We start from the raw sequence: 12,621 nt of genomic DNA on the forward strand, positions 1-12,621 counted from the left end.
TTTCCGGGGCCGGGTCGCGGGGGCAGCAGTCTTAGGATAGAACCCCAGACTTCCCTATCCCCAGACACTTCCTCCAGCTCCTCCGGGGGGATCAGGCCAGGCCAGGCCAGGCCAGCCGAGAGATATAGTCCCTCCAGCGTGTCCTGGGTCTTCCCCGAGGCCGCCTCCCGGTGAGACATCCCTAGGTAGGCGTCCAGGAGGCATCCGAAACAGATGCCCAAGCCACCTCAGCTGGCTTCTCTCGATGTGGAGGAGCAGCGACTCTACTCCGAGCTCCTCCCAGGTGTCAGAGCTTCTTACCCTATCCATAAGAGTGCGCCCTGCCACCCTTCGAAGGAAACTCATTTCGGTTGCTTGTATCCGAGATCTTGTCCTTTCGGTCATGATCCAAAGCTCATGACCATAGGTGAGAGGAGGAACGTAGATTGACCGGTAAATCGAGAGCTTTGCCTTTCGGCTCAGCTCCTTCTTCACCACAACGGACCAGTACATCGACCGCATTACTGCTGCCGCTGCACCAATCCGCCTGTCAATCTCTCGTTCTATCCTTCCCTCACTCTTGAACAAAACCCTGAGATACTTAAACTCCTCCACCTGGGGTAAGGACTTTCCCCCAACCTGGAGATGGCAAACCACCTTTTTCCGGTGAAGCACCATGGCCTCGGACTTGGAGGTGCTGATTCTCATCCCAGCCGCGTCACACTCGGCAGCAAACCACCCCAGTGCATGCTGAAGGTCCATGTCTGATGAAGCCAACAGACCAACATCATCTGCGAATAACAGATGAAATTCTGTGTTCCCCAAACCGGACCCCCTCCAGCCCAAGGCTGTGCCTTGAAATTCCTTCCATAAAAATTATGAACAGAATTATTGAGAAGGAGCAGCCCTTCCAACATGCACTGGAAACAAATCTGACTTATTGCCGGCAGTGCGAACCAGACTCCTACTCTGTTCACACAGGGACGAGACGGCCCTCAACAGATCGCCTCTGACCCCATACTCCCCGAGCACCCTCCACAGAATGCCGTGAGGGACACGATCGAATGCCTTCTCCAAGTTCACAAAACACATGTGGACTGGTTGCGCATACTCCCATGAACCCTCGAGCACCCTGGTGAGGGTATAGAGCTGGTCCAGTGTACCACGGCCCGGACGAAAACCGCATTGTTCCTCCTGGATCCTAGGTTCAACCATTGGCCGAATCCTCCTCTCCAGTACCCTGGCATAGACTTTCCCCGGGAGGTTGAGAAGTGTGATCCCCCTATAGTTGGAGCTTACCCTCCGGTCCCATTTCTTAAAAATGGGAACCACCACCCCAGTTGCCCAGTCCAAAGATACTGTCCCCGACCTCAATGCGATGTTGTAAAGACGTGTCAGGCACGACAGCCCCACAACATCCAGAGACCTAAGATACACAGGGTGAATCTCATCCACCCCCGCTGCTTTGCCACTGCGGAGCTTGCAAACTACCTCAGTGACCTCAGCTTAGGTGATGGGCGAGTCCACCCCTGCATCCCCAGTCTCTGCTTCCTCGATGAAAGACATGTCGGTGGGGTTAAGGAGATCCTCAAAGTATTCCTTCCACCACCCGACAACATCCCCAGTTGAGGTTAACATCTCCCCACTTCCGCTGTAAACCGCGTCGATGTGGAAATGCTTTCCCCCCTGAGGCGCCAAACAGTTTGCCAGAATCTCTTTGGGGCCGACCGATAGTCTTCCTCCATGGTCTCCCCGAACTCTTCCCAGGCCCGAGTTTTTGCTTCCGCAACCACCCAGGCTGCAGCACGCTTGGCCCGTCGATACCCATCAGCTGTCTTGGGAGTCCTACAGGCCAACCAAGCCCTGTAGGAATCCTTCAGCTTGCCGGCATCCCTTACTTCCGATGTCCACCACCGGGTTTGTGGATTGCCACCCCGACAGGCACCACCGACCTTACGACCACAGCTTCTCACGGCTGCATTAACAATAAAGTCGGAGAACATGGACCACTCAGTCTCCATGTCTCCAGCCTCCCTCGGGATCTGGTCAAAGCTCTTCCGGAGGTGAGAATTGAAAATCCCTCTGACTTGGGGTTCAGCAAGAAGTTCCTAGAGGACCCTCACAATACGCTTGGGCCTACCAGGTCTGTCCAGCTTTCCCCCTTGCCAGTGGATCTAACTCACCACCAGGTGGTGATCAGTTGACAGCTTTGCCCCTCTCTTTACCCGAGTGACCAAGACATACAGTCGGAGATCAGATGATACAACCACAAAGTCGCACATTGACCTCCGCCCTAGGGTGTCCTGGTGCCATGTGCACTGATGGACACCCTTATGCTCGAACATGGTGTTCGTTATGGACAAACTGTGATTAGCACAGAAGTCCAACAACAAAACACCACTTGGGTTCAGATCAGGGAGGCCGTTCCTCCCAATCACGCCTCTCCAGGTATCACTGTCTTAAGCAAGCCCAATGTGGTAAAATTTTGAAATGAAAATTTAAATGTAGAGCTTTATTAGTGAATAGCTGCTGAGCACAACAAATATGGCTAAATTTTATTAGGCTACTTGCTCTTATGTGCTGAAACACTTAACACGACGTCTATCAAAACAAAGATGTTAAAAAATAAATTTCATACCACGCATGTGCATATACACATATAATGTAATGCTGTCAGGTAACGTGTCATTAGTTTGTTTGGGTTGTCTTCATTTTAATCATTTCGTGATGATGCGATGGTGTGCTTTATCTGCCTTATTACCGCTGAAGTGGGTGGGTCGTGTGACGTTTTGATTTGGGGGATGTTTTGGGGGCGGGGTTTGCGTGACACGCTGCGAGGTACTAGCCTGACAGTGGAAAAGCTACATGATTTCAGCCTCATTACTTAACCTCTCGGGCGATTGGCCTGGCCCGATAAAAGCCCTGGCTCGCACTGGCCCGACAGTGGAAATGCAGCTATTTACCGTGAGAACCTCATCTGTATTCCCAAATGCAATGACTTCAGTTTTCTCTTTTTTAACTGAAGAAAGTTTTGGCACATCCAATTGATAATTTCATCAATGCATTGGCAGAGGGTGTCAATGGGGCTGTAGTCATTAGGCAGTAAGGCTAAGTAGATCCGAGTGTCATCAGCATAGCTGTGGAAGGATATTTGGTTCCAAAGATTTTGAGTTTTAAAACAAGCAATTATTTGCCAATGAGGTAAGAAAAATAATCTAATGAGATATAATCTCAAACAGAAGCTTTTCGCATCACTTAATTTTTTTATGCCATTTTTCTTGTCTAGTCTTGTTTTAACATTTTTTTAGGAATTTGGACTGGATTCGAGACAAAATTACTTAGAAAAGCTTTTTTGCAGTGCAACTATACATGACAACAGATTGAAAAATAATGATCCAAAAAAGGTGTGTGAATAAAAATGTGTCTTTAGTCTTGCAATGCAAATTAACTATACCCCAGCTGCTTTACTACTGTTATTAACCTTTTCACTGGTGAGTTTAAAATATTCTATCTGGCCCCTGGAGTGAGTTTTGTTTGGTGATCATTATTTTAGAACATTCACCTTTAATTTTTCTGCGGCGATGCGTCATGTTTGTCATGGGACACACCACAGCCACAATGCCGCTGTATGACAGATGTATGCATTTTATTATACTTTTTCGTTTTAATAAAAAAATGTACACGATTGGTCATCATGTCATCAGCTACCTGATATTTCAATTTACAAAACTGTGTAAGTGAGTGCTTTTTGTTGTTTAAAAAATGTATAAATGATCTTGATTGTAATCTATAACGTGAGATAGGCATCGCCATGTTTATTTGCGGCCGCGCGCATGCCTCTTTCACAAAAGTAAAACACACAGAATTCAGCAAGTAAATTCATCACTTACTCCCAAAATGCATTCAAGCAAGTGGCTGGAAATAGTAAAATACTAAAAATAAGTATTGCTCTTAAATGTTTAATAACTTTTGATCCGCTGATCCGATTCATACAATTCAAAGATTGGCATAAAGAAGAGAATCTCAGCTTTCCAGTGCTGTATCACATAACGCGGACTTTCAGAGGCTCCGGAATCAGTGCGGTTACGTCATCAAAATTTGACAACGCTGATTTGACAAAGAAACGCTCGTCACTGTGTCTCCGGACAAACCAGACATGATACATTGATGCATTGTCCCTCCTCCATGCCCAGATTGGTTCAAACTCGCTATATTACAACCAATAAGCATAGGTTTCGCTTTTGTTTGTGAACCAACAGTGAGCTTTTTGAACAACACGGAATGAGAGATAGGCATACATTTATGCGCGGCTGAATAAAACGCAAAAAAAAAAGTTTTGCATGAAATAATTCTCATACTAAGTACTTTTGCATCCACAGCAGCACAGAAACATGACAAAACAGTGACACAGCAAAGACGAACTGCTGCCCTTGCTGTTTTCAAAAGACGCAAATGAAGGTGCAGCTGTTTGTGTCCATTGCAGACAACCATATCCAAATCCATATCCACAGACAACCATATCCATGCTGGCACATAAAACCTAAGGATGTTCCATATTGAATCTAGTTTCGTTATGTAACTATTTATAGTATAGTAAATATTTATATCTATTTTTTACTGAGGATTTGCACCATGTTTATTTGGACTTTATTTGGACTTTGACACATTATTTATTATTTTCTTATTTTTTTATTTGTTCATTGTAAGTGGTGTTGTTTATAGTAACTGAAAATATATTATTTGGAAAAAGTCAAATTTGCTTCACTGTTCTATTATTTTGTAACATTTGTAACATACCGTATACCGCGAAACCGTCAAACCGTGGTATTGTTTTAGACGATTATCATACCGTAAAAAATTAATACCGTTACAACCCTAGTGCGTGAGAAAGGCAGAGTGCTTTCACTCTGCTCTACGCTCAACTAAAGTTTTTTTTTTTTTTTTTTTTTAATAATCAAACGTCTCTGTGTTGCGCCACATGGCGAATCAATTATGAAATTCATTGCCAACGCTTTAAGTAATCAATTTTAATTGATTTAATCTATTCGTTGTTGCAGTCTTGCAAACATTTCTAGATTTTGTGGCCATACTTAATTCCAAGCTACTTGGCTAAATCTCATTAGACATTGCTGAGGTGAACGCTGTGACCCAAAATATGTTACTAATGGGACTCTTTGATGACTCTTTGCCACAGGTTCTTTATGATTCTAGTGAGCTCTTGAGTGAAATGCAGATGGCATCGTATCTAGGTATTGGCTAACCAGTTCTGAGCCTCAGCTGCTACTTACCAGAACTACAGGGCAGAGAGAAATGGAGATCACATGGCAAAGTTTGAAAGTTGGACAGGTGGTTTTCCTAATTGATATTCAACTCCTATGAGCACGGTGGCCTGTGGGAACTATTAAAGAGCCCTGTGCAGGAGCTGGTACACAAGGCCTGTTGTAAAACCTATTCTGCTTTCTCAAAATGATGAAGATACAGACTTTTCAGATGGCATTTTTAAGGTGTATAGTTTACTGATAATTGGGAATGTTAAAAAAGGCCACCTGGATTAAATAAATAATACATAAAATAAGTTGTCAATTTTTCTTACTTTCTTCTATTAGTGGTTCAACTTGCTGTATTTGGATGCAGGTGAAAGTGCAAATGTGCTTTTTCTGTGTGTTCATGCGACAAATCTAAGTAACCATGTCAATATTACTGAGTGAACATTTAACTGTTGAATTCAGATCACGCTATCCATAATAGCATGCTCTGTGAAATATATGCTGCATCATTTTGATTAGGTTTACCTCATTAGTTTACATTATTATGTGTGTTAATTGTTAAATAATTGGGTTTCCCTTATCACTTTTTTACTTATTCTTTGTCGGATTATCATACTGGAATCATTTTCCATATTTGACCGCCAATATAATTAAAATAGACAAACTGACAGAAGAGTATTCCCCATCACAATTATATTTTGTAAATGTGTTACATATTATTCCAAAGGCATGCATCTTTAAACATAAAATGCATGTGATGCTTTTATCAGGAAACTATATGCAGTTCAGGAGAGCACATGATAAAAACGGTAACTTTACCACAATGTCATTTTGATTCTGTTGTAATGTCATGCTGACCAAAATACAACTGACTGAAGATTGTGGCTGACAGAGGACCTCATGTAAATATAAAGTAAATTGATTTCTAAGTTGCAAGACTTTGTGAGCACATTAAAGACCCCCCTCCCCTCTAAAAATCTTAGAAGAATAGCACTAAGGGCATAAGCACGCTATGTACAGTTGCCTTGAACCATGTCAAAGCAAGCTTGCCCCCCATCCCCTCTGCCCCGATGGTCTGCACTCACATAGCATTCGAGCTGGAGCATGCTTACGTCATCGATGATGCGCTGGTCAGTTTAACAGAAGAAAAGTGCTCTCGCTCAATGCAGTGAAGATTTCTTAAGTTATCATTTCAGTCGTTTGATTTCCAGTGACACACAGATCAGTCATTTTTGACACTAATAAATAATCATAAAAGTCCTTGTGCTGGAGGTATTAGGAGGTTTGCTAAAGGTGCAGCAGTCATGCAGCGAGGGGTTTGTCTATGTAATAAACTACAACAGTTTGCATTTTTTAAATAGTAAGAATGATAAATAAATCCATATGAAGCAGTCTGTTAAAAGTCACGTCTCATCTTTAGTTTTGAGTTCAGGCCAAAGCCCAAGTAAACCACGCTGTGCCACACCTCATCCAACCGGGCTAGGGCCAGCCAACTGAACCGCACCTGAGCCCGATTCAGATCACTCACACTTCTCAAACAAACCGGGAAATGCGCTTGGGCTCTGTTCAGATAGCTTGATGTGAGTACGCCCCCTAAAAGGCTCACTCTTGTTCCTTCGGTTTATTCCCTGCTTTGTCAGGTTGCCACAGTAAAGTGAACCTATTGCTTTGGCCTATATCAACAGCAGATGCCCTTTTTGCAATAAAAAAAACCCTGAGAGTACAACCCAAATCCACATACTCTTCTATTCACACACTACAACTAATATAATATATCCAATTCACATCATACCACATATCTTTGTCTTTGCACCTGGAGTACCTGGAGTAACCTAGCTTTCTGGTCTAGCAGGGATTTAGTGACCAGTGATCAGTGACCTTCTTGCTGTATAGGCAGTGTGTTGCAGATTATTATGTTTTTCTGGTACCAGTAAACTACTGTTAGCTACCTGAAATTCTTAAGGGTGCATGTCCATCGAATAATACTGAATGCCTAGCACCGCATTGATGCTGTCATTCTAAAAAATGTTGTAGTGTCATTGAAAACAACTGAAAAGCTTTTTTAGGTGTTTTTCTTGTGGATTTTTAAATTAAAATCTAGAATTATGACATGTATGTATATCAAAAATAATAAACTAATAACTTAAGACAACAAGAAAATAAGTCACACTAGTTCTGAAATGTATGAGGTCAATCAAGTTAATGGTTGTGAATTAAACATTTTGGATGATCACTGTAACCAATGTAAGTTTTTTAATCATTTAGACTTAAGCACTGAATTGTGTGTGGATGTATGCACAGGGTTTGTTTGTGGCGTCTGATGTAGAGCAGCTGAAACTTGCCATAGAGGAGTGCAAGAGACTGATCCTGGAACTACCAGAGCATTCAGAGAAACAAAAAGATGCAGTGGTCAAGCTTATCCACCTTCGACTTAAACTACAAGAACTACAGGTTTGTATGATCAGTCAAAATTGCAGAACATAATTTTTCATAAAAGTTCATTGTTCATAAAAGCCATAAATGAACATGCTGAATTTAAATTAAACTGCAAAATCTATTTGACTTAAGTCAAAATTTGTTTTTCAATAGGTACAGTTTTGAAAAAATGTGTAAGTTAAAAAACGTGTGTATATAATTTGAATGTGTATGGGTTTTATAAGCATTAAAGCCCACCTATTTTACCCCTTTTACAAGATGCAAAATAAGCCTTTGGTGTCTCTAGAATGTGTCTCTAAAGTTTTAGTTCAAAATACAAATCAGATAATTTATTATAGCCTGCAACGTATGCCTATTTTGGGGTCTAAGTACAGTGTAGCTATTATGTAGTCTGTGGCTTTAAATACAAATGAGCTGCTTCGCCCCGCTTAGCGCTCCCAAGTGCATGTTTGCTTCACCTGTGTTACATCAGGTATACAGCAGTCAGTGATGGGAACAGACATGGGTGAAACTGAAATACAGCTCATTAGTCAAAATACTACTACTTTTTCATGTATTTGTGGTAGAGTTTATTCAAGCCTTTTTAAATCGATGAGTCGCACACAAATGTTGTTTGCAGTACACACACACACACATGCATATTAGCATTTACCGACACCATGCGGCCATGGAGATTATAGCAATTAAGAATTACATAGCGATTTTACTGTCTTTCTTACAAACATGCTCTGTTTTAAAAACGGTCAAACCTTATAAAACTTTACAGAGTTGGAACAAATATTTTAATCTCGGTTTCTTTGCAAAAAGTGTTCTGTTGACATGTTATAGAAACATGGCACCTATCAATCTGTCCAAACAAAAATGCACTCCTTCATCACGTTACTATTTTAACATTGGGACATTTAAAAAAAGAGACTCACCTGGTTTCCATCACTCTAGTGGACACAGTATACCTACACACAGTTCTTTTAAACAGCTTATTGCTGTTTAAATATATGCAAGTACAGCTGTTGTACTGTATAAAACATAAGTCTCCATTCCTTCTGCTGGAAGATTAGCATCCTGCAAATTTTAACTCCTATATCTTAAACTTACCTAAATCAGCTAATGCAGGTATTTATAAACACACTAGAAACCGCCACATGGGTATGTTGAGGTTAGTTGGAACTAAGCTCTCTGCAAGATGGAGTTTTAGACATCCCAGCCTAAAATTTGTCCATATATAATACAGGTTGCTTCTTTAAAACATGTTTGAGTTTATGTGAGACATCAATATATTCATCTACGTAATTTGGCTTGTACAGAATAATTTAATAATTATAATTATCAAAATAACAAATTTGTTTTGTATTTTTGTGATCAATTTGAACAGGATCCCGAGGAAGATGAGCCCAACCTGCAGGTTATGTTAGAGCATCGCTTCTCAAAGGAGAAGAGCAAGAGTGTGAAACAGATGTGTGACAAGTGTAGCACCATTATATGGGGTCTCATTCAAACTTGGTATACCTGCACAGGTAAGACTATCTTAGCTGAACCCAGTAAAAGTAAATTTTTATTCAAATCCAAACTACCCAATCATTTACTGTTGTTCCAAACTAACACACAGATATGCAGCTCTTTTCCATAACTCAACCTGGAAAAGTACAGTTATTGAAGTGTAGGAAGGGTAGTGCCAGTGATTCGTTAAGCAGTCGGGACTATTCGCCTTAGTCTACTGAGGTCTGTTTTGGCAGCTGAGCCGAACCAGGCAGTGATTGAAGTGCAGAGGATGGATTGGATGAAAGCTGAGTAAAAGGTTAAACTTCCTCAGCTGACGAAGGAAGTACAGTCTCTGCTAAGCTTTCTTCACAATAGAGTCTATGTGATTTTGCCCATTCTGACTAGTGTAACCATACTCTCTTTTGCTCTGCGTTGTGTAGTTAAGGACGAGAGGACACCATTTTGAGTCTGCACAGAGAATGTTATTATGATAGACCAGCACCTTCAGCTCATTACATTAAATGTACACTACTTAGTTCAAGATAAAGGTGGAAAAGACCGCTCAAACAATAGTGTAACAGGTATGGCTGCTTGGACTATACCACCTTGACGTTAACCCAAGATGGGAGAAGAGGTGAATCCACTGTCACTTTGCAGACTCTTTTTACATTTATATTGTGAACACAAAACAATTTTATATGAACAGTAAGTAAACAGGAGGAAAATATAGGGAAATCAGTATGCCTGAAATAATCCTGTTACACTAGCTGTTGTCTATCTGTCAGAAAGCTGGTGATCCAACAGAGAGCTGGGTCAGTTTGTATTCAAGCAGTGATGGGACAATGGTGTTAAAGGCAGAACTGAAGTTCATAAACAGAATCCTTGCCTAGTTTCCTGGTTTGTCCAGATGTTGTAGCGTATAATGCAGCCCCATGTGGACTGCATCATCCATAGACCGGTTTGCTCTATAGGCAAACTGTAGGGGGTCCAGCAGGGGTCCAGTGATGTGCTTCAGATATGCTAGCACCAGTCTTTCAAATGACTTCAAACTTAACAATTCAAAACAAAAAGACTATTTGCAAATTCCATTGTAGTGATCAGCGGTAAAGCCACTAACTAGTGGAAATTAACTTGTGGAAATTAATTTCCAATATAAACAAATGCTGCAGAGTTAACACTAAACTCTGACCCTTTTCTTAAGCTCATCAGAAAGTGGTAATTGAGACAGTGACCATCTGTCTTTTGTTTATCTGAAAGACAAAGGTGTTAAGAGCCCAGAACCTGCAAAACAGCTTCTTGATCCAATTAATTGATCCATAGATCAGAAAACATTTCACAAAAGAGACACAAATGGAATATTTCACTTCATATACCTGTAGATTCAAATGATCATGTATATATTTAATATGCACTGCTTGAAATACTCCACTGTATGAAACTTTGCTTATTAAGGTTTATATATTAATGCTTGGGTAAAGATCAACATCACATAGTGATGTTTAGACTCTGTATATTTTAAATAATGCCTTGGGTAAATTGGATGTGGTTTGGAAAGTGAATAATGCATAGGGAAATATTTAAGACTCCTAAATATTATAATAGTTAACTGGTGGACTTTGACTATGCAAATGCAGGCCACATTATGGATGACACCTCCCAGTGACCAACTCACAGGATCATCCAATCACAATGCTGGATTTGAAAGGTGACATTCTTCAATCCTGCCTCCCAGAGAAAGTATTAAAAGACATTCTCTCAATCAAAGAGAGTGGTCAAAGTGTAGTCGAAAGGTGGTCAAAGGGTAAAAAGTGTGGTCAAGTGTTGTCAAAGTGTGGTTGATGGTGGTTTGCGGGGTTCTGTCCTAGACATCAGAACTCTTGCTGCGTGTTCCAGCAAGGATTTGGTATTTGGATTCACAGTGTTTTTTACAAGGTGTCTGAAACCATAGCTTCAAGACCACCACCTCCAGAAATCTGCGTGTCCCAGATTTCCAGGAACTCTACCTTCAGAGAAAAGACATCGGCGTGTCCCCGACATTGAACCACCACCTCCAGAAATCTCCAATTTCTGTGTGTTCCAGAAGATACAGATTTCTACGCTCAAGGATAAAGACGTCGGCGTGTCCCCGACATCAGACCACCACCTCCACAAATCTCCAATTTCTGTGTGTTCCAGAAGATACAGATTTCTACGCTTAAAGATAAAGACGTCGGCGTATCCCCGACATCAGACCACCACCTCCAAAAATCTCTAATTTCTGCATGTTCCAGAAGATACAAATTTCTACACTCAAGGATAAAGACGTCGGCATGTCCCTGACATCGAACCACCACCTACAGAAATCTCTATTCTGTGTGTTCCAGAAACTACAGATTTCTTCCTCTCTTGGCTCAAAAAAGCCAAGTCTGCTCGTTTCATGCTTCAATATCTGCAAGAAGATCTAACTTCTTCCAGCCACTGCATCAAAGGCAGAAATTAGTCCTTGGCATAGTGTGTTTCAGTATAAAATATTCTAATGAATTAGATGTTTATAACTGGTATTCATTACTAACAAAAACTTCCTCAATTCTTTGTTATTTTAGAATAAGGTTTACTTTAACTAATCACCCTCATTACTCGCCTATGCACTTCATTTATTGTACATTTAGTAATTGTAGTTACCCTTGATTACTATTTTGTTAATAAATACACATTTGTTACAATTGTGTCTTCCTTTTGTTGATAATACAGAAAAAGGCTCTACAAGTCAAACGATCTCATTATCCTTCAGATTTGGCCAGATATTCAATTCAATTCAATTCAGCTTTATTTGTATAGCGCTTTTACAATGTAGATTGTGTCAAAGCAGCTTCACATAAATGGTCATAGTAACTGGAACAGTGTGGTTCAGGTTTTAGTGTTTAAGTTCAGTTCAGTTCAGTTTAGCTCAGTTCAGTGTGATTTAATCATTACTGAGAGTTCAAACACTGAAGAGCCAATTCATCGATGCGTAGCTCTACCAATCGTGAACCATGCGAGGCAGTGGCGACAGCGGAGAGAGAAAAAAAACTTCACCTGATGGGAGTGAAGAAAAAAACCTTGAGGGAACCAGACTCAGTTGGGCACGACCATTTTAATTTCTCCGCTGGCCAAAAGTCTTGTGCAGAGCTTCATTCGCCGTGGTTAAGGCTGGAAGATGGCCTCAGCTAAGACTCGTCTGTCCCTGGAACGTCGCTGGAATCAGACTCATGTTCTCCACTCCCCACGACCATCAGCGCAGCAGCAGCTCAGGATATGGCCTGGTCCCGGATATGGAATCCTTGGGATCATCACGTCGCTGGTCTTGGATCCAATCAGTGACTCTGCATAATCTGAGGACCTTGGGATGAGTATTCCCCGGTGAAAATAGAGAATAAAGAGAATAATTAGCGTAGCTGCTGTTCATAGTGTATATAAGCAAGATGCAGAAGCCTGTGTGGAA

At 41.2% G+C, this 12,621-nt stretch overlaps 1 protein-coding gene across 12 annotated transcripts in view; it reads left to right on the top strand.

Moving 5' to 3' along the window:
* Positions 1–12,621, top strand: part of def8 (differentially expressed in FDCP 8 homolog) — a 180,910-nt gene that overhangs the window by 114,165 nt on the left and 54,124 nt on the right. For all 12 annotated transcript variants that reach the window (NM_001328206.1, XM_073929047.1, XM_073929052.1 and 9 more), the window contains 2 exons: positions 7,548–7,697; positions 9,055–9,196. In NM_001328206.1, coding sequence (NP_001315135.1) covers positions 7,548–7,697; positions 9,055–9,196 — 292 coding nt within the window. The remainder of the gene's footprint in view (positions 1–7,547; positions 7,698–9,054; positions 9,197–12,621) is intronic.

This window comes from Danio rerio, chromosome 18, assembly GCF_049306965.1.
Source record: "Danio rerio strain Tuebingen ecotype United States chromosome 18, GRCz12tu, whole genome shotgun sequence".
NCBI classification, from domain to species: domain Eukaryota; kingdom Metazoa; phylum Chordata; class Actinopteri; order Cypriniformes; family Danionidae; genus Danio; species Danio rerio.